This window comes from Vicugna pacos, chromosome 2 (assembly GCF_048564905.1).
Source record: "Vicugna pacos chromosome 2, VicPac4, whole genome shotgun sequence".
NCBI lineage: Eukaryota > Metazoa > Chordata > Mammalia > Artiodactyla > Camelidae > Vicugna > Vicugna pacos.
This window is the reverse complement of record NC_132988.1, coordinates 104206544-104233198: the sequence shown is the minus strand read 5'-3', so window position 1 is coordinate 104233198 and position 26655 is coordinate 104206544. Positions and strand designations below refer to the sequence as shown.

The 26655-nt window shown below is 48.8% G+C and overlaps 2 protein-coding genes across 7 annotated transcripts in view; one reads left to right on the top strand and one right to left on the bottom strand.

The window, feature by feature from the left end:
• The first annotated feature begins 2076 nt into the window (after positions 1–2076).
• On the top strand, positions 2077–7376 carry SOD3 (superoxide dismutase 3). Of its 2 annotated transcripts, XM_072945667.1 has the most exons (3): positions 2077–2206; positions 3697–3838; positions 5824–7376. In XM_072945667.1, exon 3 carries the CDS (start codon positions 5840–5842, stop codon positions 6569–6571), a length of 732 nt encoding a protein of 243 aa, XP_072801768.1. In that variant the 5' UTR covers positions 2077–2206; positions 3697–3838; positions 5824–5839; the 3' UTR covers positions 6572–7376. The 2 variants fall into 2 exon arrangements, with proteins under 2 accessions (XP_072801768.1, XP_072801774.1); XM_072945673.1 differs by lacking the exon at positions 3697–3838 and having other exon boundaries at positions 2087–2206.
• A 3580-nt stretch (positions 7377–10956) lies between these two features.
• The window catches only part of CCDC149 (coiled-coil domain containing 149), a 96491-nt gene continuing 80792 nt past the window's right edge, over positions 10957–26655 (bottom strand). For 4 of the 5 annotated variants that reach the window (XM_072945639.1, XM_072945632.1, XM_072945640.1 and 1 more), the window contains exons 11-12: positions 22896–23012; positions 15491–16122 (exon numbers count right to left, since the gene is read on the bottom strand). In XM_072945639.1, the coding sequence (XP_072801740.1) occupies positions 15689–16122; positions 22896–23012 (551 nt within the window). In that variant the 3' untranslated portion in view covers positions 15491–15688. Of the gene's footprint in view, positions 11491–15490; positions 16123–22895; positions 23013–26655 lie in introns of those variants that run through there. The other variant, XM_072945650.1, reaches the window with a different exon arrangement.

The window sequence follows — 26655 nt, the reverse complement described above, 5'->3', positions numbered from 1 at the left end:
CAAGAAAGTGTTTTGTTAAGTGTTCAGTTGCAGATGCAGAAAACTCAACCCAAACAACTTAAGCAAAACGAGAACGTATTTGACTCACATAATGAAAAGAGAGTTTTAGACAGAGCTGGATCTGGGGGCTCAAACAGAGCACTGGATCCAAGTTTCACTATTTTTATTCCACTTCTCCCCACCGCCCCATCCTCAGACAGGTTCTCCCTTAGTCGGGGCAATAACGCCACTCCTTCTCCTCCAGTTTTAAGTCTGCTGGGAAAGAGAAGATGGCTCTCTTACAACACAGTCCCAGCAGAAATGTCATTGCATCTCATTGGCTCTGAATAGATTATCCCGGAACCAATGCAATGTTATGACTGGTCAGGAGCCCACCTCTGGAGCAATACTCGTGCACGGACTGAAAACACAGTGGTTCCCAAGCAGGAAATTGGGGTGCTGTTGCCAAAGGAAAGAGGAATGGATGTTGCCAGGGTTGGGTGGGAAAAAAGGGCCCATTTCCTGTAGAATTCCATAAAACGGAAAGTGAATATAAACTTTCAACACCAATCCTAGCCTACTGTAACGGAGGAAATCTTTCTCGGCCTTTAAAAGAAACAAAATTAGGTTAAGTCAAGAGAGTGCCACCTGATATAATAGTTATGCAATTGTATACTTATTACTTCAAGAACTGAATGAAACACAGATTTTTTTTTTTAAGTTGGATGAAAGGTTCACAATGAGAAACCAGAATGTTTTGGGGTGGGGAAGAGTGGCTGGTAGCATCTGGAACTCTGAAAAGTCATTGTCAAGAGCACCCATGCCCATCAACAGACCGCGGAAAGGCAAGGATTGCGCTGATGATGCTTCGGGTCTCGGTGAGCCAGAAGGACTGGTGTCAGGGCAAAGGGCTGGAGGCTCTGAGTTCCCAGAAATCTTGTCTTGCGAAATGGCTGCCCCAGGACAAAGATCTTTAATTTGAGTTCTTCCTGCCAAGTGGAGGTTCCCAAGCCTGGTTGTCCCCTAGAATAACCAGCTTTTAAAAAGATGATTCCAGGAAGCCCTGCTGGCAACTGATTCCCTCAGCCTGGGATGGGGCCCAGAAGTCTAGTGTTTTGAACAAGCTTTCCTGCGGCCAGGACCAGTGTTTGGGTGTCTAGGGACCCTGTCCATCCCTCATCCCAGCTGTTGTTCCCACTCTGTACTGGAGGGATCTGTTGACACTGCTGCACCCTCCCCAGAGCATGAACCCCAGAGGGCAGGGACGCAAGCAGCTTTGGGTACTGGCACACAGTGGAGTGAGCACCCACTAGGCATTTATTGAAGGAAGACTGGAGGGCAGACAGGCAGGCGGGCAAGCTGCCTTTTCCCATGTGGGCTTTTCTAGGGGAGGGGAGAGCTTCTATTTCTGGAAAGAGCTTCTGTGATTGAAGAAAGATCATGGTAGCAAAGCAAGAAAGGCCCCTGGGGGAGGGAAAGACTCATGGTACTCCCAGACCACACACTCTTTTAAAAGACTCCTCCATCACTTGAATAAGGAAGTGAGAACAAAGGATGAGTGTGATTACGTGCCGGACACCGGGTTAGCCTCATATCCCTATTTTACAGATGATGAAACAGAGGCAAAGGGAGCTGGTCCAGGAGCACATCCTAAGGAAGAAACGCAGCCGGGATTCTGCAGCATGACAGTGTGACCACTACCCCACCTGCCTCTCACCTCTCACAGGTGCAGCAGCAGAATTCTGGAGAAAACATCACACACATTTGCAGGGTGTCCATTTCCACCTTAGAAGCATCCAGCAAAAATAAATCAGTAGCTGAGGAAATCAGGGGAGAGCAAAAGGCCTCTCAAGAAAAGAGGCCATTGTACACCTCTCCAAACAGGCTATTTTTTGTCGACTTTTTATTCCCTTGCTGCACCCTGAAGGTCACTTGCTACGTCTGCACGAATCAGTGAAGTCACGAAAAGGAATACTGGGCCAGGGAACTGAGGTGGGGGGAGGAGGGGGCAGAGCTGGAAGAGGTGAGGCAATTCAGCAAGGCCCGCCCGGCCTGCTCCCCTCCCTAAGCCGGCCCAATGACCTTCTTTCCTCGCGGTGACCACTCCTCCCGCTGCTTCCCTGCGCGGCCACAAACAGCCGGGAGTCTGCCCACATTCCTGCGACCTGCGGCAGGGTGCTGCTCCCCATTTCTCAGGAGGAAAAGCTCTCTTGGAAGAGCTGGAAAGGTGGGTGCCAAGTCGAGGTTCATTTCATGCTTCTCAGAGCCTGCTTACTGAGTCTGCTCCTGGGGCGGGGCATCCGACCTCTTCTTGGAAGAGTATTTGTTCATCTTCTGGGGAGAGAAACACACTTCATGACCGGGCCCAGCTGCTCTGAAGGGGAGGAGTGGGGAGGTAGGGAGAGAGGTGAGGCAGGCAACCGGGGAGAAAGTGACTGTTCTGGGATCTAACAAGGCCAGTCCGAGAGGACTCTGGTGTCCTCAGGTTAGAGATAAGAGTGAGGAAGGAGGCTTCTCTGGATGTTGCTTGGCGTGGGTGGCTTGGAAAAGCCACCTGTTTAGGAGAGGCACACGGGGGTGGGGGGTGGGGCTGGCTGACTTAGGGTTGCAGTCAGGGCCCTTCTCAGAGAGAGCCCTGGCATTAGAACCTCCCAGAGCCTTCAGGGGTGTGCAGTCTTCCCAAACCCAGACCCAGGAAGGAGGCACCGGCTTGGTGGCTTGCATTGTCTTTGTGCTGTGATAACCTTGGCCTCCCCACCTCCGGACCAGTGAAGCCTTCAAAAAAGCCACTTGGCCATGCACAGCTCAAACTAAGTGGGAGACTGTGTGGGAAGGGTGAGCCTTCTGCAGGCTGGCCTCCAGGACGCGAAGGGAAAGTTTAAGACCCAAGGAGTCAGGACTTCCCCTGGTTCGGGATCCAAGAAGAATTTGCTTTTTGTTAAGAGGACAATTTCTCCTTCAAGTGTTAATTAATACCCAATCACTCTTCAAAAGAATGGCCACATCCAAAACAATCTGTTTTTGCTCTATGTTTTTAAGAAAAAAATCTTCCAATTGGCAGAGCCCTCCTGAAGGGCAGGACCAGCTCAGAAGGAGGGGGATGGTCACTTGATGATGATGGAGAGCTTGAGGCCAAGGTCTGGCCTCAGGGTTGGTCCCCTTCTTCCTGCACCCACTCCTTGGGGCTTCACCATAGTAACCAGGCTACATCAGAGGTGGTTCCTTTGAGGTCACTTTCTAGACTTCTCCCCCTACCTGTCACTCCTTTCCGGAGCCTTTCCTGGCTACGTCCTCCTCCCACGGCTTCAACAGCATCTTTCAGCTTTCAGGTCCTGAAATCTATCAGCAGTTTCTTACTAAGAGCAGCCATTAACTGAGAATTTTCTACATACCAGGCTCTGGGCTAAGTGCCTTAGGTAAACAGACCACACACTTTCAAATCTTGCCCTCAGCCATTATTGAATATATAAGCTCTCGGGCAAGACCCTTGCCTAGGGTCTTGCCCCTCATCTCGGTGCCTCAGTTTCCCACACAATAGAATGGGGATAAAGGTAACACCCATCCTATAGGGTTTTTGTGAGGCTTACATGAATTAACATATGCAAAGTGCTTTTAATAGTGCCTGCCCTTGTCTTCACCGAATATCAGCAATTCTAATTGTGTCTTTTAAGCCTCACAGCAAGTCTCTAAGGGAAGTATTGTTACCTCTATTTGCAGGTAAGAAAACTGAGGCCCAGAGAGGAGGGAGAGAGCCCAACTTGAGTCTGCAGTCCAGCGTTTTCTCTGCTGCTCTGAAGTGAAAATAGCAATTCAGCTAACCCTTAGAGACTGAGTGGCAGTCAGGCTTCAGATCCAGCCAGTAAGTTTCGGATTCCATTCTCTTAATCACCATACTAGACTGCCTTTCTGTAATGGTTATGGAAAGAATAAACACTCAACCTCAGAATCTAATTTTAAAATAGCACCTGCTTTGGGACTGGAGAAGGCCTTTGAAAGTGCAATTGATCCTTAAACCAGTCCCTTGGAGGCAGTGTTGATCCCTGTGGACAGACTTTAAAATGGGAAAATAGCCTAGCGTATCATATCTCATTTAATCCTCCCAGTGGCCCTCGGTGGTATTATCAGCCTTGTTTTACAGCCAAGAGAGAGTCAGTAACTTCCCCCATGATGTTACAGTCAGTTTATGTGACTGATTCTATGGTTGGGTCCCAGAATCTTTGATGGAGCTTTAAAAAAACAAAACAAAACAATTCATGCCCACTGAATCAGAATCCCTTAGGGTGAGGCCTGGGTGCCTGATTTGTAAGAACCAGAATCTGATGTGCAGCCAACACTGAGAACCCCTTCCAGCCACTGCTCCTTCCAAGCACCAGAACCCTTGTTTCCAGCCATCTGCTGAACATCTCACCTGGGCAGTCACCAGCATCTTGTCCTCTGCAGGCTCAGGCCGAATTCGCCCTCTCTCCCTTCTTCTCGGGGCCTGGTACCACCATCCAGCCAGCCAGTCTCTCTTGCTGGGAACTCAGTCATCCTCAGTTCCTCTTCCCTGCTGCCAGTGCTAGCCAAGATGTCTCCTGAACCCATGCCCTCCTCTATCTTTTCTTCCATCTCAGGAAAAGCCTTCATCTTTTTTGGTCTGAACTGTTGCTACTGCCTCTTAAAGTACCTCCTTTTGCCTGTATTTCTCCTCTGTGTCTCTATTTCTCCCTAGGCTATTCCCACTCCTTCTCACTGTCCTCTCCATCCCTGAAGTCCAGCTCAAACTTTCTCCAGAGTTAATAAACTAAAAACTATCTCAACACTCACTCTTCTGCTTAGAAACTTCCACCAGCACTAGCCTTCTGGCTAATAGCCACACACCTTAGCACAGCAAACCCAGCTCCTCAATCCCTGGCTCAAAGTTTTCTCTTCAGCCTTGAGTCCTCCCTGGAGGCACAGGCCATGTTCCAGCCACACTGAATTTCCCCCACCCACAAAATGAACTGTGTCCTTTCACAGCCAGTTGTGACTCTTGCCTGAAATGGGCTTCTGACCTGGCTTGGCTGAAAAACTGCTACTTGTCTTGTGAGACCCTCAAAAGTCACCTCCTCTGGGAAGCCCTCCTGGAGTCTCCCAGGGAGATGGGCACTACTTACTCTGTCCTTTCCTAGTACAACGCTCCATCTTCAATCACAGGATGGCACTGGAATGATTTGATGACATGTCTGTCTCTCAGTGAACTCCTCATTCAACATTTACATATTAAATGTCTCCTGCTGCCAGATGCAAGCCCAGATGCTGGGGATACTGATGAATAAAACTTAGTTTCTGGCTTCAAGTTTACAGAGCATGACAGGGAAGAGGGGTAGGGCACTTTAGAGAAGAGGCACAAGAAATGCAAGTAGGCAGGGGCAGCAAGCCTCACCCATGCCTGCAAGAGAGGATGCAGAGGGAGGGGGGCAGAGATGAGGGGCAGAGACGAGGAGAGGGAGATCTGGAAGGGCCATGAGAGCCTCCCTCATGTATCTGGAGACAAGCCCTACCCCTGGGCAAACTGTCCTGAGAATCCCCATGCTACGGAGATGGGGCTTGGGAGGTCCTTGCTCAGATCTGTGGCTCAGGAAGACTCCTGTGAATTTTCTGGGATTATGTCTCATTTATCTTTACCACCACAGCAACGAATACAGTTCCTGGAACACAGCAGGCCCTGGAGAGACAGGGGCCGAAAGAACAAAAGCACGCTGGGCAAGGAAGCCCCCTGGTGGGGAGAGGGGAGGTTGGATTCAAGGACACCAGGGTCCCTGGGATTTCAGGTTTCCAGTGACTAAGTCTCGCTCTGCCCCCACCCCCTTCGGGTGCCCGCAGGTGCCCGACTCCAGCCATGCTGGCGCTGCTGTGTGCCTACCTGCTCATGGCGACACACGCCTCGGAAGCCTGGACCAACCCAGACCCGCAGGAGCCCGGCTTCGGCATGGAGGAGCAGATCCGCGACATGCACGCCAAAGTGACGGAGATCTGGCAGGAGATGAAGCAGCGGCGGGCGGCGGGTGGCCAAGATGCTGCGCTGCACGCCGCCTGCCGCGTGCTGCCGTCGGCCGCGCTGGCCGCGGCGCAGCCCCGGGTGAGGGGCCTCGTGCTCTTCCGGCAGCTCCGGCCCGGCGCCCTGCTCGAGGCCTTCTTCCACCTGGAGGGCTTCCCGACCGAGCCCAACGTCACCAGCCGCGCCATCCACGTGCACCAGTTCGGGGACTTGACCCAGGGCTGCGACGCCACCGGGCCGCACTACAACCCGCTGGGGGTGCCGCACCCGCAGCACCCGGGCGACTTCGGCAACTTCGCCGTGCGCGACGGCCAGCTCTGGAAGTACCGCTCCGGCCTGAACGCCTCGCTCTGCGGGCCGCACGCCATCGTGGGCCGCGCCGTGGTGGTCCACGAGGGCGAGGATGACCTGGGCCGCGGCGGCAACCAGGCCAGCGTGGAGAACGGCAACGCGGGCCGCCGGCTGGCCTGCTGCGTGGTGGGGCTGTGCGGGCCCGGGCCCTGGGCGCGCCAGGCGCAGGAGCACGCCGAGCACAAGAAGCGGCGGCGCGAGAGCGAGTGCAAGGCCAGCTGAGCGCCCTCCCGCCGCGGCCGCAGAGCCCCCTCCACCTGCCCCGGGACCCCCTCCAAGCCCCGGCACCCCTCCAGGCATCCGGGATCCCCTCCATGTGCCCCAGGCCCTTCTCTAGGGACCCCAGGATCCCTTCTGTGCCCTGACGGCCCGCAAGCACCTGAGACCCCTCCGTGCTCTCTGGAATCCCCTCCACACCCTGGCACCCCTCCAAGCGCCCGAGATGCCCTCCGTGTGACCCAGGACCTCCTCTGTCTGTCCCAGGATCCCTCTATGCCTTGATACCACTCCAAAAACCCCCTGACCCTCTACACCCTGACACCTCTGCAAGAGTCCAAGATCCCCTCCATGTGACCCAAGTCCCCCTCCCCACCCCCATCTTGATTTTTCTCCTGCTGCCAGAGACACTCTCCATCAGAGGTACCACTTCTGCCATGGCTGAGATCCCCCCAAATCCCTTCCACCTTGAGGTCTCCAACCATGTGCTGAGACAGCCTCTTTCATCCTGAGGGCACCCTGAGTTCTGAGGACCCCCAGAGATACTGAAATACTCCCATTTACCCTGAGGGTCTTCCAGACTCCCTGGGGTCCCTTTCCACCCTGACACCCCCCACCCCCACTCCCGCTCGGAGACCCCCTCCTGGGCTTGCCCAGCACTCCCACCCCCAGCATGTGCAGCCTGCACTTAGGAGCCCCTGCCCAGTGTCTCCAGCTATTCCCCCCACCCCTGCCCCGGAGAGCTGCTCCTTTGGGGGCTGTTTGACAGTCTTCGTGTTGCACATTAAAAGCTCAGCAATTCAGTACTGCATGGGGGCTTTGGTTACTTTTTTGGCTGGTTTGAGGCTTGTCTCCCTGCTCAGCAATTTTGCAAATGATGAAGGTATTTCCCAAATTCCTACCAGATCTCTCCTTCTCTCCTCCCCAGCTCCACTGGCTGAAATGTTTAGTCACTGTCATGCCCTTGGGTGTGGCTTGCAAGGTGGAGGAAACCAGGATCACCCAGGGAAGTGAAAAGAAAAAAAAACAAAACAAACAGCTTCCTGGGCTATATCCCAGAGCTGTGAAATCCAAAGGGAGAGGAGAGAATCTGTTTGCAACAAGCTTCCCAGTAATTCTAAGGCTGGAGCCACTGGCCAGGCACGAGGTGAGCACCAACTCCCTGGGGTCCCGTGGCCTCCCACATCGGCCTCTGTGCGAAGCCTCTGGGCCCACTTCCCGAATGGCAGAGACAGGGCCAGTGAGGCAGTGTCCCTGGGCAAGTTACAGGGGTTGGTATCTCCACAACCAGGGCAATGCTCTTCTTGACTTCTTGGCATGAAAGTGAGTTGGAAGCAGTGGGGTCCAAAGGCAGGTTGGTTTTGATTAAGGCTAAATGAAGGTTCTGCCTCTCTTTTTGAAAATTATTCTCTATTCACAGACTAGAGCAGTCTTGTGTGTTCGCTTTTATATACTGACTAGAAGTGCCCATGAGAGCTTTTCAGTCACCTGGGGCAGACTCACTTTCCAGCCTCTCCAGGTTTTGCCACCCTGGTTCCTCAGACTTTTAAGGCAGTGAGTCAAACTGAACCTTAGCCAGAAACCCATCCCCAGTGGTTATTTTTACCTTTTACAGGACTAATGTGTTATTTAAAAACCTTCCCTTGAACCCAAGTGACAACTGAGAAGAAAGGCTATTGCCTGGTGAATTTGCTCCACCAACTGGTTCTCAATGGTTTTGAAACTGAGCAGGACTCTGTGGGGCCTTCTTCGTGGACCCCTCGTGTTCCCATCCTCTGGTTTATGGAAAACCATTAGCCTCCTAGATGTTCCTCAAGTTCCAAAGAGCAAATTTAATCAGAGAAGTGAGAAGGTGCAGAAACGAAGGAAAAGAGCCAAGCAAGACAAAATAATAATACTTCAGTCATCAAACAAAATTAAGGACCTTTAGTTCCTCCTCAGGGGCTATAGATAATATTCTTTGAGTTGTTTTGCAGATACTAAGCCCCCGCCAGGTGAAAAAAGTTAACAGCATGCTGACCTCAAGCATGTAGACCCTGGACCATTTGGAACCAGAAGGTTGATGATGGAGATTTCCACATCACCCTATCACCTCACTATCAACCTACCAGAAGTATGTACATGAGATGACCACTCACCCCGTGACCCCCCTTCCTCACCTTAACTGTAAAAATCTTCCCCTGAAAGCCATCAAGGAGTTGGGATCTTTTGAAGATGAGCTGCCCGTTCTCCTTGCCTTGCCCCACATTGGGCACCTTGCAGTAAACGCTGCACTTTTCTTTGCCACAACCTGGTGTCAGTAGATTGGCTTTACCGCCCTCAGCCAAGTAGACTCGTTTGATTTGGTAACAGTTTGAGATATTAACTTGAAACTGTACAGGTCAGCACTGAGAAGGAATTAGCAAACCAAGTGTTTAAATATCCTGATTGCAAATAAACGCATTTGCCTATCCCCACAATTATAAATTGCGAAAACGAGGCAGCAATTACATCGAAACACACGACGGAGAGGGAGAACAGGCCGAACACCCCATCTTCAGCTCTGCTGCCCAGGTTACAGGGTAGTTTAGGGTCATCAAGGGAAGTGGGGCTTATGTTTCAGAAAGAGGCTGGTGCTTCTCATCACTTATCTACTATCTAGGTCCGTTCGAGCTGCTATCCCAAAATGCTGCAGACCAGGTGGCTTACAAACAATAGAAATTTATTTCTCACAGTTCTGGAGGCTGGGAGTCCAAGATCAGGGTACCAGCATGGTCAGGTGAGAGCCCTCTTTGGGACTCATAGCCCGTACCTTTTTGCTGTGTTCTCACATGTTAGAAGAGGTGAGCGATTTCTTTCAAGCCTTTTTAAAGGCACTAATCTGACTTACGAGGGCTCCCCCTTCATGACTTTGGGACCCTCTGCCAAAGGTCCCACCTTCTAATACTATCATATTTGGGGGTTAGGATTTCAACATGTGAATTTGGGGGGAACACAAACATTCAGATCATAGCACCTTCTGTTTTTAGTTTCTCTCTTCCCTACCCTTGACCCCCCAGATTGAAGAGATACCCTCACAGATCCGTTCCGTTTCTGTTCTGTCCATGCATGGGAATGGGACTGATAAACTCTTCTATGGGGCTTCAGAGCCAAGAAACAAAGAGAGGAAATAAAAGGAGGACAAATGACAGTTCACTGTAAGGGCAAGGAATGTAATTAGCATGGTGGTTGACAGCTCAGGCTCAGGTGGAAAGGCCTGTTTGGAACCCTCTCTCAGCCACATTTACAAGCTGTGTGACCTGAGCAAGTCACTTCATCTCTCTGAGCCTGACTTCTCTCATCTGTAAAACAAGGCTGTCACATCTGGTTGTTGTGATGACTAAATCAAGTGTTACTCATGAGCAGTGTGTAACATTCCATGAAGACCTAAGGATCTGATGCATGCCTAACAGCAATGGCTAAAAGTCAGAAAAATAGCTACCCAGTAATGGATTGGATGACCTTGTAAGGTAGTGAGGGCTGTGTAACCAGAAGGATTCAAGGAAAAGCAAGGCTGCTACCTCTTAGGAAGCCGGATTGGAAGGAGGATTTCTGCATCCATTAAGAGGCCAGCTGAGATGAATTCTGTGATGCCAGCTCTTGCGGGGAGGGGATCCAAGATGAAGGAAAGACTGTCAGCCTTAAGGGCAGGCATCTGGTTCTTGGCACAGAACCGGATATGTGCCACCCAACCCGCCCACGGGACCCCACTCGGCCCCTGGAGGCTATTTTTACTCCTCGCCTTTTCCAGATCTATTTTGTTAATCTCCTTATATTTGCTGTTTTGACTTCCCAGCCAGCTTGCTAATCAGTTTGCCTGTTTGACTCACAGGGTTTGCATTTGTCACTGAGACTTAAACACACGCTTGTTTTGATTTCTTTTTGTAAAATTAGAAGCGTTTGATGTAATGACTCTACCTAGACACAGCTGGTAAAGTGAGAATAATGCTCAAGTTTGCATAGTTTAAACACAATGTAGACAATAATTAGAAATGCTATCTTTAGATGTTTAGGATAAGCTTTTTCTCAGAATTGCAGTCAATTTTTTTTTCCAAATAGGGCTTTTCAGTGCATATATATACAGAAATACTAAAAACGTAAGAAAATAGAGCAAATCAGTGAGTGCTTTGGTCAACTTGAAAGCCTGCAGGAAATAAACCCACTGATTTGAGATCTGGCGCTTTTGACTGAATGCATAAAACCTTTACATTCTCCGTCTTTTTCATGACTACCATATGATCTAATAATTTTAGGTGACAGATTGCAAGTGATAAGTTGCTACAATATGCTAGAAGCTACGCTCAGCCTGGGCTTGGCCTTCGGTGAGGGGGGAGGAGGGAATGATGCAAATAATAAAGAGAATTCATCATCTATATCAGGAAAATTACATTTTAATTTCAGGGAACAGAAAAGGTATAGTTATGATACGTGATGGTCTTATACTCCAGTAAAGCAAGGTCTACAACTGAGTAGAAGTTACTTCTTTTTTTAAATCAAACTATAAAACAGCAGTCGTTTGCTTTTTTTTCCCCCAAAGTCAATTGTTTTAAATTTAATAGGCTATCTCTGGCCTCCACTAAGATCCCAAAATATATTCCTGGGTTCATATAGATTCCAGAAAGTCATGCTTGCCAGTATTATGCAAACTTTCCCTACGCATCCAAAAAAAACAAAAGGGCCTCGTTTAGTAGAGAGGTGATATGAAACGTAAGGCAGCACATCTCTATCTATCATTTTAAATTGCCTTCATGCTTTATCAACTTGTTCGGCTTTGTATTCGTGAGCAACTGTAACATCGGGAGACGGGGCCTCCTTACTTTTCTGCTTCTCGTTTCTAATTAGATTCACTGCTGAGCTCTCTACCGCATCTCTCTGATCTGCAAATTCTTCTCTGTTCAGAACGACATCTGGAAAACAAAGAATGTATTAAAGTAGTGAGTTGAGGGGCATCCTTTGGCTTTTTGACATCCTAACTGAGCCGTGTGAAGGGAAGTTACCCTCAGTATTATTAAGGAGGGAGATTGTCTCAAATGGAGGCTTCCAGAGTGAAAGCAGAGGGCAGAGAGGGAAGGTGCTCACATAGAGATCTTTTTCAAGGAGAAATAAAGTACCAAGATCCAGCCAGGAAAGAGCTGCAGCCTTTTGGAGGAGCAGAAAACCGAGAGAAGCAAAGGCTTGCTGTAATTCGAAAGGGACAGAAAAGATAACCCCAGTGACGAAGTAGCTGGTCTTCGAAATTCTTTCAGGAGAAGACTGGACCTCTTTCTGGAACAATTCACATGGCGAACTGGGGTGCAAAGGTTCCAGGAGGAATAACACACCCCAAAATTCACTCCGACACATGAATGACTGGTACCAGAACCCTTTTTTTAGAACTTCACTTCGTGATGATGGCGTGTGTTTGGGAATGGGGGCACAGAAAGAGGAACAATGACAGGAAAACAGATTTAGCCTATTTAAGATTGCTAACGGGGAGGAGGTTCCAGGAGGGACTGAGCTGAACGCCACCTGGGACCTCCTAGCTAGAGAGGCTTCAGGAATCACTGTTCCAGGAGAAGAAAGGGGGAGGGGGAGAGGAAGGCAGGTAGAGGAGGCACAGCAAGAAGAGTTAGGGACGAGAAATGCCTGCTTTACAGAAACCAGTCCATTTCCACCAGCCTTAATTAAAAGAACGACAAACACTCATATGTAAAAATCCACACCTACAGGCTCTCAGGTACAGAGCGATCACAAGAAGTGCAGTGTGTGCAAACAAGCTTTCATTAAGAGACCTGTCAGCTCTGTTTCATTTATCCTGACTGTTCTGCATTCTGCTGGCAACTGAGCTGGAAAAGTAATGGAAGGACCGACCCACTTGAAGAGGTAAACACAGGAGGGAATACTCCAGCTACAAAACAGGATGGATGCTAAAGAAGCCAGGGAAATGGAGAGATGAGATGGTATTTTTCTTAACAAACAACAAACAACAATTGCCCCTCCCTCCAACTCCACTCTCCTCAGTAGCATGATATTCTGACTTTTCAAAGAAACAAGAAAACAAAACAAGAACAGACATGTGGGGGGCGGAGACAATGCTGTTGGTGGCCTTCTCAAACCTACTCCCAACTCCCTACACACAAAGACCTGACTTTGTTTTAGTGTTCACCCTTTTAGAGTCTGCATCTCCAGGGACAGGACCCCTGCCCAGTTCAGAGGGTGATCTTGATGAACGTAAACCCATAACAGTAACAATTCCATCTTCCTTACTAAGGATTGTTTTAGACACAGGCGTGTGACATGGTCACATAGGCATGTGGCAATTCTGATCAATGAAATGTGACAAGAACTGGGTTACCTGCTTTTAAAATACACACAAACACACACACACACATACACGGTGAGAAACTTCCTTCTGCCTGTGGACAAGATGTGTGAACAGGTGATGGCTGGAGCTGTTGCAGCCAACTTGTTAGCACGAGAGAATAGCTGACACTGAGGCAGCAGAGCAGGAAGACCAGATCCTTGATAACTTACTTGAATGAACCAGCCCTGGAATGCCCTACTTTTGAGAGTTATCTGGTAGAGTAGGGGACAGAATAAAGCACACTTCCACAATGACTCTTAAAAAGACAAATGACAACCATAAGTAATTGCTGAAACTCTTTTTAATGTCTGTGGAACAGAAGAATCATGTTGGGTTAGGATAGCAGAGGTGGGACAGTGTCAGATCTGTGTATGGGGCGTGGTCAAGGTTACAAATGTGACTGGATCAACTTATTGGCTCCAATTCCACCTAATAACAGAAGACCTCCCCCTCCCAGGCTGACTGAACACACAGAATTTAGGTTATCGCTCCCTATGACCCCCTGCCCTAAGCCCCAGGCTCTGGGACTTCCTGCAGTTTTCTTGCCCATGATGGAATGTGTTGAAGTTTACTACAAGCCCTGCTTTCCAGAAGGTGTTGAATGGGCCCTCAAGACGGACACCTGGCCAACTATGTGTCAAAACCAAGGCTTCTGTAGGGAGAGATTTTTCTTTTTATTATTATTGTATTCAATCTGGCTGTGTTTGCCTTTGGTGGCTCTGGCATCGTATGCAGTAGTGCTGAACATTTGCAGAGAATTTAGGCCTGGTGCAGCAGGAAAATTATTTCCATGGCTGCTGGCCGGGGCAAGCTTTGCAGCTGCAGAAGTGACCTTCCTGGACAGAAGCGACCTTCTTGGGTCTGGGGAAGGGGAGAGGCTGGAGCACAGAGGGATGAATGGGGCACTGGGGCCTGGCGGGCAGGGGCCGATGTGTGTCCAGCTCACCAGGGGCCAGAGTGCACAGACGCGGGTGTGCCCACGTTCCGCCAGTGGGGGTGACCTCTAGTGAGCGGGAAGAAATCAGCTGGAGGTCCACCCAGGGTGCTTCTGGCAAGGCATGGGACCTTCTGGTCTGCACCTTGCCCTCCTTCAGAGCGAGACAGCAGGTGTGACAGGTCCTGCCCTGCTGTCAGAGCGATGCCAGGAGATGACATGTGGCAGGGAAGTGGTGGGGGGGGGGTGGCTGGCCACCTGCATGTGGGATTCACACCTGAGATCACAAGCCTAGTCTAAACAGCCAATTTTTAGGATGAATTGCTGAATTTTCTACCTCTCCCACCTCGGGAGCTTCTCTTTTCCCTGCAGGAGAGTCTCTCAAAGGAGTGATTCTGGTTCTCAGGGGCGTTTCAAACTTTGGGATCTGATATTAGTTCTTTCTGGGGAAATGAACTGAGTTCAGCACAAAGAAAGGTCAGTCGTTTGATGAGCCTTCAATGTACTGCAGTGCCAGATGCTGCCTAGAAAAGCTAATTTTATCCCCAAGAAAAGAAGCAGGTAGGGGTGACCACTCTTTGCTTTCCTGCTCTTGGAGCTTGAACTTGGTTCCACAGTCCCCTCCCCAGGCTGACGAGGTTACTTTGTTTTCTCCTTTCTTTCCACTCTAGGGCCATGAGCTCTGTCTTTATTTATTTGTTTGTTTGTTTGTTTGTTTGTTTGTTTGTTTGTTTATTTATTTATTTATTTAATTTTTGGTAATGCCTTTTTTTTTTCAAGTTTTTTTTTTTTAATGGAGATTCTGGGGATTGAAACCAGGACCTCGTGCATGCTAAGCATGAGCTCTACTGCTGAGCTACAGCCTCCCCAGTGCCTTGTCTTTAAAACCCCAGTACCTGGTGCTCCAGAGGAGGCAGCCACAGTGCTCTGTCAGAGTGATGGGTGGTGGGGGAAACTGGCTTGGCCCTAAGCAGCTGGATTGGCTTCAACCCCACATGACCATAGAATCCTATACCAGCCCAGGCTGAGCGGAGAGAACCAGCACTTCCAGGTTCTGCTCTCATCTCAGAAACAAAAAATCAAACACCACTGGAGTCCCCATCCTCCCTGCTTATCCACAACGCCCCCATCACTCCAGGTCGATTAATCCTCTAGAATTACAGGCTGGAAAACTCAGCTCTCGCAGTCAGCAAACGGGTCTCCACAGGGGCTGTGGATTTCAAACCGGAAGCCTAACCTTCTGAGCCCACTTAAGCCCCTTTCCACCTGCCAGTCGCTGCCACGACAGACAGTGCTGCAGGCAGGCTGACAAGAACACCCACGCTGGGAGGCCCAACTGGCCCTGACATGATGGAGTGGAGCGGGGCGCCCTCTGGACCCATTATGCTCAATTACACCTTTCTCTACATTACAAAGACAGGGATCTGATTAAAAACCCCATCCCTTTCAAGCTCTTCCTATAATTTTGATCGACAACTTTAAATGCTAATAGAAAAACAGCTTATGTCTAATAAAACAAATGCTGACAGAAAGATGGATGCCAAAAACCAGCCATATGGCCGACCCTATTCCGTGCCTGGCCATGTTCACAGCAGCGCATCTTCAGCAGAAAGAGATGACACTGAGAAGCTTGAGGACCCGCATTTAATAAATCAGACTGTGGTGGCATCATCAGAATATTCGCAGTTTGCGACAGGATCTGTGTCCTCCTCACTTGCAGGCTTGGGGGTGTTTTAGGAGAAAGAGACTTCGGTGAACTGTTCTGAGGTTTAGTTCTTTACCGTCCCCAGTGCTGTCAACGTGTCATCACGCCCGATCTCTTTCCCCTTCATGTTTTCGTGGTGTTCCTTGTGCTTCCAACCTCTGGGGTCTCCTTGCCATCTTCCGGGGGGGACGCTTCGGCGACTGGCTGGCTGGACTCAGAGGAGTTGTGGCAAGATTTGGGGCATGCCCCGTTGGCAGCTAAGCCAGGCAGAGGTGGCCCCATCTCGTCCCTCTGACCCTGCAGGGGGCTCTCTCTTCCAACCCCTGCTGGTCCTGTAGGCTCCTGCTCCTCTGTCAGTTTCACAATTTCCCCTCCAGGCCTGTTTACTTGTTCTCCCTCAGAAGGTAGCTGGGCTAATGAGGCAAGAAAGTGTTTGCGTTGGTTCCTGGGGCTCTGATTTGCTGGGGAGCTGAGAGCGGGCCTCCCAGCATCCTCCCACGCTGTCGACACCTCGGCAGTCACGTGACTTTTGTCTTGTTCTTGCTTCCAAACCTCCCCTGAAACAGACCGGGGACAGCATCAAACCTTCTGCTGGAAGCCAGCCCTCACCTCCCATCTCCATCCAACCTCTGGCCCACTGTCGCGGGGCCTCTGGGATAGAAAATGCTGTTGAAGGGAACACAGGACCCACAGAAAAGAAAGTAGCCACTCTGGTGATTACTGTGTCATTAATGGAGGGAAGGGGAGTATGTGGGCCATGTCCATAACCCATCCTTTGCGGGCACCTGGTTATCTCCTCCTTCGCTCCCTGATGATGGCTCGTGCCCATTAAGTATTTAAACTGAGGACAAAGGTTTCATAGGTTCTGTAGCTCAGGGGAGACCTTTAGTAATGAAAAGAGGTTCTGGCTGCTTTCAGTGCAGGGAACAGAAGGAGCAGTTTGGGAGGGACTGAGTGCCCCACCTCCCAATCTCCATCAGCACCTCATTCTATGATGCAGACTGCTGGTGCTTCCTCAGTTTCAATAAAATGTCACATGCAAAAGCAGCTTCAAGCCCTCTCCCCCTCCCCACTAAGTTGTTCTTTCTAAATGTGTATAAGAGAAATTCTTCAGCTGTAACTGGAGGGGATGGGAGAGGATGCGGGGCCCTCAGAGCCAGAATCTAGCCCCCATTTTCCTATTTTCTTGCTTTGTGATCAGGAGGACCTGCCTGGCCTCCTTTCCTCAGATACAAAATGAGAGACAGGGCTGTCTGATGTCCCTTCCAGACCTAATAAGCAACAGTGGTTCTGCACAACTGGGAGGTATTCGGGGAGTGAATCCTTAGCGCATTCAGCACCAGACCTAAGGTTCCCAAGATTTTCTTAGTCCTTAGGCCGAACAGTGAAGAAATGTGTGGAAGAGTCTTGCTGGGCTGATTTCAGCCTGGGTGAGGGGCTCCAGGGGTGAGGGGGCCCGGGAACACTTCCTGGTTCCTCCGACGGAACCAGGGTAGAACCCACTGCCATCAGGCCTGTATCAGATACATGCAGGTGTGCTTTCAGGCCAAAAGCTGGGACTGGGCAGGGGGGCTAATGGATAACTGTAGAAGGTTTGGAAGGAAGTTGATCTGTTCTGACCATGCATCCATTTATTAAATTAAATAACTGGATGCATTTTAAAGCATTTGTTTACCTAATCAAGTGTTTAAAAGCCTTAAGAAACTTAAACAAGGCTGAACCCTGGCAAAAACTCTGAGAAACTCTAGAAGACATGAGATATGAGTGAGATCAGATGGATCATGAGACTGAAATGAAACAGCTAAGATGAAGAAGGGGTGGACAGCAATGAAGGAAGAGAAGACGCTTGTAGACAGAGTGGTGGGTGTGACAACCGACAGGCTGGTCACTGGGGAAGGGGACCGCGGGAGCTCAGCCAGGCAGAACTTGACCCTCACACCCCAGTCCTCTAGTTCTTCTGATATCTTTTTGCTTCTCACATTCAAAAGAAGCTGTTTTCTTTCTCTTTAGCCTTTTTGATGACCATAGAAATTCCCCAGGGACAGAAATTCGACCCAATCTTTTATACACTTGAAAGCCTGTGTTTAGTCACGGACAACTATGTTATTACTCTCCTAAGAACTCGCTGGCCTCAGTAAGTGTCACACCTGAAAATAAGACCATTACTCATGTTTACAGTGACATTTGTGAATGTATAAATGAGTGAATAAAGCAAGCCTTGATTTTTAAAAAAATAACCGTTCAGATCTGTTCAGCCAGGATAACGTGGGCTGGTTCCTGACAGGTTCCTTTGCTGATAGTCTCCTCTTGCTGTCATCCAACCTGTCAGGAGAGGGGCCTTCCCTAAAGCTTTGCTACTCAAAGTAGGGTCCGAGGACCACCATTGGCAGCCTCATCTGGGAGCCCATTAGACAGGCAGGGTCTTGGGCCCTACCCCAGACCTACTGGCTCAGAAGATGCATTTTGATAAGATCTCAGGTGACGCGGGTGCACATTACGGTGCAAGAAGCACTAGCACTGAAACACGTCCAGCCACGCGCTCCCCTCCTTGGCTCTAAAACCTTCAAAGGCTGCCCCTGCCCTAGCAACAAAGCCCAAGCTCTTCTCCTGACAGTCGAGGCTTTCAGTGACCCAACATCCATCTACCTGCCACGCCAACTCCCCTTCCATCCCTACACTCCAGCCACACTGAACCCTCCAGGGCATGCAGCCCTGCCTTCTGCACCTTTGCTTTGGTGGCTGATTCTTCCATGACTCTCATTCCTTGATGCATCCAGATGACCAACCTCAAAAGTGAGCTTGATCTTCCTTCATGAAGCCTATTTGATTTAATCTGCCGGGAAGTACTCTCCCCACTGTCTGAATCCCCACAAGGTTGTGTCTGGAACTCTAAGGGAACTTCATACTTTTTACTTTTTTACCTTTCCATTGTTACTTATGTATAATTAGCTTATAAAAACCACCTGAAGTATAAAATCTCATCTGATTAATTTGTTAACGTTGCCAGTGTTTTATGGTGGGGGGTGCAATAAGTAGCTTATTAAATGTTTGAATCTACAGACATACACATGGATGCGTGAATAAATGAATATAGGAGTACATATATTTAAATATCACCCATTAATAAATGGAAGCGATCCTCGAATTCGTTTGCTCCAGGTTGCATTCAGGTTGCTACCCTAAAAGTTCTTAAAATGGCACTTGCAGAAAAAAAGAGATTTCTAACTCACACAAACGTTTAGCTACATCTGAGGTCACACAGAGAAACAATCACATCATTTTCATGCTAACAAATGACAAATGTTATAGTGGTTGTGCAGGAGACATGGGAAGCACCGAGTCAAAATGAGCAAGTTTCCGGCATCGTGCAAGAAGCTTTATTCAAAAGGAGTAAATTATGGTCCTTTCCGTGGCTGAATTTTTCACCAACGTGAGATGAATAAACTCCTTCTGGAAATTACTCTTATGAAATTACTTCTTCCAGGACACTTAATAGTATATTCTGGTGCCCCTGAAAAATTAATTAACCTTATCCGTAACAACCTAACCCCTAAACCATTTGCAGTGTTTTCACTGTGGGTCAGGTCAATCTTCTGTACCTTAATTTACATCTAAGGGAAGGTGGTCTCATTACACCAGGGCCTTTTGGTCGCCAGTCCTTTGCCTTGTGCCATTTCTTTAGATGACATTCCGCTCATGTCCAGACGCATGAATCTTTTTTAAAATGGCAAACCTCTGAGATTACCAGCGAGAACTTCTCAACTTTTTGGGGGTTGGGGGGAGAGCAACACCACTGTCATCATCATAAGTGCAGACACAGCTGCCGTAAGAGGATGGACAGGGCTGTAACTCTCTTGTTTGGTCCTATCTGGGTTTTCTCTGAGAAAGCCTAGATTTTCAGTCTCAAGGCTACAAAGCTGTAGGGGCCAGGCTGAGACTGGATTACGGGTCAACACCAGGATTTACCAATCTTCTTCTCCCTTTTGTTTATCCAGAAGATATCTAAACAGTATATTCAAGTCACTCTCAGACAACAAAGAAAAGTTACTGAAGATACTTTGACTGTTGCTCTTGGAACTAGGACCTCTGGATACTTGCTGTGGGAGCAAAATTTTACTTTAACTCTCTGATTCTGTTGACTCTTAAGCTGTGGGAGTTTTATTTTTCCTTTGAGAACAGACGCATAGTATTGCTATTTCCAAAAAGAAAGATTTCTGAATTAGCTCAGAACAGGAAAACATTATTACCCCCAATAGTAATTATTCTGTGCTGTTTTAGCAAACAGAATTAGTATCATTAATACTTATTAATAACAATACACACATCAATAATGATGAAGCAATCAGCCAGTACAAATGCATTAGCACACAAACAGTGCGGAAAGGAAAGACATTTTCTCTAGAAGATGAAGAAACAGTAGCTCTTCGTAGAAAAGATTGCTAGTCTCCTAAAAATGGGTCCTCCCCCACCCACTGGCCCAAAGGGCACATTCATCTTAACTGGTCTCTGACGGCTTTGTCCTCCCGAGTGTGAGCTGATTTCAGTCGGAATTAATCAGAGACGCAGCGGTGATGAGGCCACCCTAGATACCGACAGCAGCTACATAAGTGCTTCCTTGTTGCCACCCGAGCTGGCGAAGGATGGGGTTGGAACAATGAGAGCTAATGATGGAACTCTGGAAGCTATCATTTTGAATCAGGCCATTACTTACGCCACCCTTGTGAAAATCAAGCCAGGCTCAGATTCCATGTCACGTTAGAAGGCGCGGGACCTCCGGGGACTCAGTGAGCCCAGAGAAGGCAGAGGGCTTTGGATCTCCACGGGGACACTGGATGTTTGCAGGGGATGAACACCAGCCAAGTCATGTCCCAGACTGCACAGCGGGCCATGGCGCGTTACAGGCCAGCCTCGCAGTCAGCCACATGCTACTGGCTGGAAAGGCCCAGCCTGATCTTCCGGCCAGTGTGGAAAGCACCGAGTCAGGAGCTCTCTCCAGGAATTCTCCTCGTGTGTTCTTGGGGAACCTCTCTGGTGAAATCCCAGACTTGTCCTGGCTTCTCCTCTTACCATTCTGTGCACTAATCTGTGTGATCTGGATAGGTTTCAAAACACAGCTGTACCGCAGCATGAGTGAGCCTTGCTGAACCCAGCTCAGACTAGCAGTCTGATTCAAAGCCTCATGATAAATAATACATAGCTGTTGCCTTAAGTTCTAAGTTTGGGGGTGATTTGTTACATAATTGCTAACAAGAGACAGATGGAAGCCACCAGAGATTTGTGAGCAGAGCACAAGCATGATGGAAAGCTGCACTCTAGGAGCTTCGCCCTGCAGCAGCAGGATGAAGATAGGATGAAGCCTGGAGATTCTGGGAGGCAGGAAAACCTCGAAACTTAGCAGCTTAAGACCCAGGAGCCTGGGAGCAGTTTATCTGGGTGGTTCTTGCTGGTGGTCTCTAATGTGGTTGTCATTAAAATGTTAACCAGTGTAGTCATCATCTGAAGGCTTGACTGGGGCTGGAGAATCTGCCTCCAACATGGCTCACTCACGTGGCTGATGGCTGGAGGCCTCAGCTCCGGACCACGTGAAGAGCACGTAGGGCTGCTCAAGTCCCTTCAAGACATGGCAGCCAGCTTCCTCCAGAGTGATCCAGGACAGAGCAAGGCAGATGCCACGTCTTTTATAACCTAGCTCAGAAGTCACACACCATCACTTCTGCCATAATCTATTCATCGCCCAGACCAACCCTGATACAAGGTGGGAGAGGATGACACCAGGGCACAAATACCAGGAAGTGGAGCTCATTTGGGGCCATCTTGGGAGCTGACAACCACACTGTGGGTGGAGAAGGAAGGCGAGCAAAACCAAGATGTGAAGGACAGTTTAGTGGGGGAAACAAGGCTGCCACCTAGGAGGAGATCTGGTTCTTCCCCCTGTTGTTTCATCTGGCACCCTAAATGGGGCCTTGATCCCCTTCAAAACACACTGCCTCCAGAAAGTGTGCCTGCCAGAGAAGCTTTTTCCCTCCAGTCAACTGAGTCCTGGACCACTTACCATGTGCCAGGCAATGTGTCAAGACTTCCCTGTGGTTGGCACCATCACCTCACCATCTTGTAGGTAAGGAAACTGAGCTAAGTTTACTAGTCCAAGTTCTCACAGCCAGTATGACGTGGGGCTGGAATATGAACCCAGTGGTTCAAATCCTGAGCCCTTGCTCTTTTCTTTAAGTATAGTTGATTTACACCGTTGTGTTAGTGTCTGGTGTATAGCACAGTGATTCAGTTATACATATATGTATATATATTCTTTTTTCATATTCTTTTTCATTGTTGGTTATTACAATATATTAAATACAGGTCCCTGTGCTATATAGTAGGACTTTGTTGTTTGTCTATTCTGTATATAGTAGTTTGTATCTGCTAATCCCAAACTCCCAATTTATCCTCCCACCTCTTTCCTTTTTGGTAACCATAAGTTTGTTTTCTGTGTCTGTGAGTCTCTTTCTGTTTCTTTCTTTTTTTTTTTTTTAAACTCAGATTTTTTTAAAAATTATTTTTTACTTTTTTATTTTGGGGGGAGGTAAATTTATTTATTAATGGAGGTACTGAGGATTGAACCCAGGACCCCATGCATGCTGGGCATGCACTCTTCCATTGAGCTAAACCCTCTCCTCTCTTTCTGTTTTTTAAATAAGTTCATTTGTGTTATTTTTTCTTCAGATTCCACATATAAGCGATATCATATAGTATTTTTCTTTCTCTGTCTGACTTCACTTAGTATGATAAACTCTAGGTCCATTCATGTTGCTGCACATGGCATTATGTCATTCTTTTTTGTGGCTGAGTAGTACTCCATTGCATATATATACCACATCTTCTTTATCCAGTCATCTGTCGCTGGACATCTAGGTTGCTTCCATGTCTTAGCTATTGTAAATAGTACCACTATGAACATTGGGATGCATGTATCTTTTCGAATTGGAGTTTTCCCTGGATATATGCTCAGGAGTGGGATTGCTGGATCATAGGGTAAGTCTATTTTTAGTTTTCTTAGGAACCTCCATACTGTTTTCCATAGTGGGTGCACCAAATTATATTCCCACTAACAGTGCAGGAGGGTCTAAGCCCTCACTTGTAACCTCTGTGCCACCACACCGAGAGTGCAGGGGCCCATGTTCTTCTGCCAGAAGCTCCAAGCAAGACAAACCCATGTACGCAATAAGGGGAAACATGAGGTACCGCAGAAGCCGTGGGAAGGGGAAGGACTGATGTCCGCTGAGCCCCTGTGCCAGGCACAGTCCAGCCAAAGAGCGAGAAATCAAGGTCTGCTTACCGTCCTTGGGACTCGCTTTGTTCTCAGCGGGCTGCTCCACGAACTTCAGCAGCGGGGATCTCGACCTCTGCATGGTGGGAAAAGTGGGGTCGCCGAACAGTATGGTGTCCTTGCCCCCTGTTACAGAAAAGGGGAAAATGGAAATATTATGTCACCAGTGGAATCGTGGTCACATTCACCCCTACACAAGAGGCTGGCTGTCTGGGTGACAGGGCACCTTCCTCAAACATAGGGAGTGCTGGGGAAGGGAAACAGCTGGCAGGCCCTTTCTGCAGGGTGAGGTCAGGGCAGTGAGGTCCAGGGCCAGCTGTCTGTGAATCCTAGAGTCCGCTCAGGACATGGCTGCCCACAAGTGCCACCAGTAAGGGGCCGCCTGCTATGTCTGCTGAAATTTGGGTGGCTCTGATTTGGGTGTGACAATAGCAATCCCAACAGCAGTGGAGCTTCGAGGGCCATGCTGTCCTGTTTGGGTTCTGGACCCCATCGCTTGCTAGCTGGGTGGCCTCCGGCAAGTCACTCTGAGCCTCAGAGCCCTCGTCTGTAAAATGAGGAATAACAGCGCCCACTACGCGGGAGGGCGGTGAGAAAGTGAACGGGTCCACATAAAGCTCGGAGACATCACGTCAGCACTCAATAGATGTCACGTGTTGAAATGACTACTTTAGAGTGTAGACAGAACTGCCGTACACAGCAGGTCTGATTTAATTCCATGTGGTCACTTAAACTGAGTAATAACTGTCATAAAGCAGGTAGTATCAGATTCCCCAAATGATAACAGCGAAACTCTACTTAGAACACAGAGGTGCACACCAGGCAAACGCTTTTATCGATTCATATGAACTCCCAAAGGGGAGAGAGACCGTTTGAGGCAAAGAGAAGGAAAAGGAAAACCATCACAACTCTGTTTTCAAGGCCATGGCGAGTCATGGAGGTGAGGAGCAGGGAGGTGTGGCTTTGAAGCGTGAGCTTGGCGAACACAGACACACAGACACAAAACACGAGCACATGAGGTGATGCTGCCCCAGTGGTCAGGAGGGCCCCACACGCAGGATTTGATCCCAAACCCCTGCCAACGAGCCCCGGGCATTCTCTCAGTGGGAACCACCATGCCAACAGCGAAAAGCCCAGGGGCCGTGGCCCAGCCCACGCTCCAGGCTCAGCTGTCTGACTTTGGGTGAGACCTTATCTGAAGCCAAGTCACTGAATGTCTCTGGGGCTCAGATCAGAAGCTCTAAAGTTCTATGAGTCTGCTCGGTTTCAGGGTTGCCAGAGCACAGAATGGTATTTGGGTAAAGATGTTCACTCTTGGAGAGCCAGGCAAATCGCAGACTGCACCTCTGAGCCCTCCACTTGTTTAAATACTACCCTCCCGTAGGCCATGTCCTATTAACTCGATTTCCAGTTCCGTAGTAGAGACTTGGATATACACTAGGTGCTTCATAAATAGCAGATGGCTGTTTGAATACACAGCTGATGCGTTCTTGGGAATCCTGACGTCTTGGTAAGCATGGGGCTCGCAGCTGCCTCAGGCTGATGGAGAGTGCTATGAGCAGCCAGCACTCTCTGGCTTCTGCTATCTGAGGGTCATCCCAGGAGAAGAGACATCTGATAGGAGCTGACCCTGAAGTCTCATGTGGAAAAAATCCAGAAATCTTCAGGAGGTCTGGAGAGGCTTCCCAAAGAGGACCATTGAGCTGCAGCTTGGGATATTGTTAAGAGGTTCTCACAATGAAGTCAACCCAATCAGGTCTCCCCTTGTGCAGCAAAGATACAATTTAGAAACACCTCGAGGGACTAATGGCTGTTATGAACCCATAGCAGATGCCTCAGTTTGACTTCTTTTCTTTCTCTCCACCAGGGCAAGTTACTCTCCCCAAGTCAGGGACAGGATGGCAATTCCTGACCCATCTTTCTCTAGCAAGTAGGCTGGAAACTCTCTATCCTTACAGGGACTCAGTAAGAGGCACACTCTGCCCTCTGTGTTGCATCCAACCTTCCAAGTCCCCTCTGTGCTGGTGGCCAAAGAGTCAGAGTTATGGGCAGAGTTGGGAGCTGGCTGCAGCTGGGTGATGACGACAGCCGGAGAGAGAGAGCCTCAGTCCTCATATTGTGAGGGACTCTCTAGGGCTGAATGTCTCCGTGGTCCCTCCAGCTACAGGGCATCATCAGTGATTCCTCAAGAACGCTGGTACCAGCACATTAAACTCCTCTAAGAATCTGAGCACCAGGCGTGCCGAGAAGGGAAGCAGAAGCCACTCCTCATCCATGTCCAATCAAGGCGGGGGTTGAAGAGAAAAGAAATACCTTCTGAAATCCCTGCCTGCAGAGACCATTTTATCATTTGGTAAAATGTCAAGATTGGGTTTTTGTAACATATTTGAAGAATTCAAAGACCTTCCTTAGAAGGCTCTCAGTTTATTGTTTCTGACTAAACCCAGGTTCTATCTGTGTTGACTAAATTGAGCTCTAATCTGACGGTCTGCTGTCTCCTAGTTCCATTTTGGTCCTTGGGACGGGGCGGGGCGGGGTGGGGATGAGGAGTGACATGAGGGTGATACACAAACTAGATTCAAACCACAACCAACATAAGTCACACAGGCCCTTCCCTTCAACTGGTGTCTGAGTTTTTGGAAGCCCTACTGGATTCCCCATAACACAGCATCGCTCATCTCCTTCTCCAAAATGTATCAGCTACTTTCAAAATACACATTTTCCTTCTCAGGCTGATGCTGAGAGTGGAGAACAGAGAATTAAATTGAAAAGCTTCAAGAGCCAGGCTCTGCTCTTGCCAGATTTTTCTGTGGCTCTCAGTGTTTCTTCTCAGAGTATGCGTACATGCAGGAAACTGCCCCTCAGGCCCCCCAAACACCATCCTCACCTGCAGACGCCAGGAAACGGCTGGGAGAATGAGGACGATATGTAGGGAGCTGGGGAGGACGGAGGGTCGTTCCTTCCTGAAGCGTGTGGCCTATCAGCCTGCCCTGTGGATTCCTCAAAATAGCCCCATTCCTTTCATACCTCTCAGAGACTTGCTAAATAGTCTGGAGGACACTTTGCTATCCAGGTGATCTCTCTATGTGGCTTTGACATCTGTTAGACTTGTCTAGTTCCCAGCAAGATCACACAGTTGCCCCAACTCTATCAAACAACGTCAAGAGCTATATATTGTTGGCAGAGAGGGCGAGGGAGAAAGAATAGAGTCAAAGAAAAACCATGGCACCCTGCAAGCCCAGCATGCTCCAAGTTCACCATGGTCCATGAGAGTCTCAGAAGAGATTGTTCCAGCTTTGAACTCTTCTCCAATCCAACTTGCTTTGAGAACAAGTCCCTAGCTAATCTGATCTATCCGCTGTCTCTCTCCTCTGAATTGTAATTCCCCAGTACAGGTGGAGCATGGAAGTGAAGATCTGAACACCTGAATTCTAATACCTGCTTCTGTGGCCTCAGGTATCATCTAATTTCCTGAGCTTCTGTTTCCTTATGTAAAATGAGGGGATTACACTAGATCAGGAAAGGCAAAAATATTTTCTCTCACATGTCAACTCTGACCAGGAGGTAGCTGCCTGGAAAGCCAACATGGAAGACTGTTTTGAGGGCTAACATGAGAGATCAGCAAGGAAGAGTGATGTGATGGATTAGCAATGTCTGCCACTGGCATGGGAATGGTGTTGTGTAATGTATACCGAGTATTTGCCATCCTTGAACTTTTTGCTCTCAGCCATCCTTCACGGTCTAGCATCTGATGACTCATCACATTATT

Excerpts from the sequence above, each read along its gene's own strand:
- SOD3 (XM_072945667.1), top strand. The coding sequence starts at position 5,840 with ATGCTGGCGCTGCTGTGTGCCTACCTGCTCATGGCGACACACGCCTCG.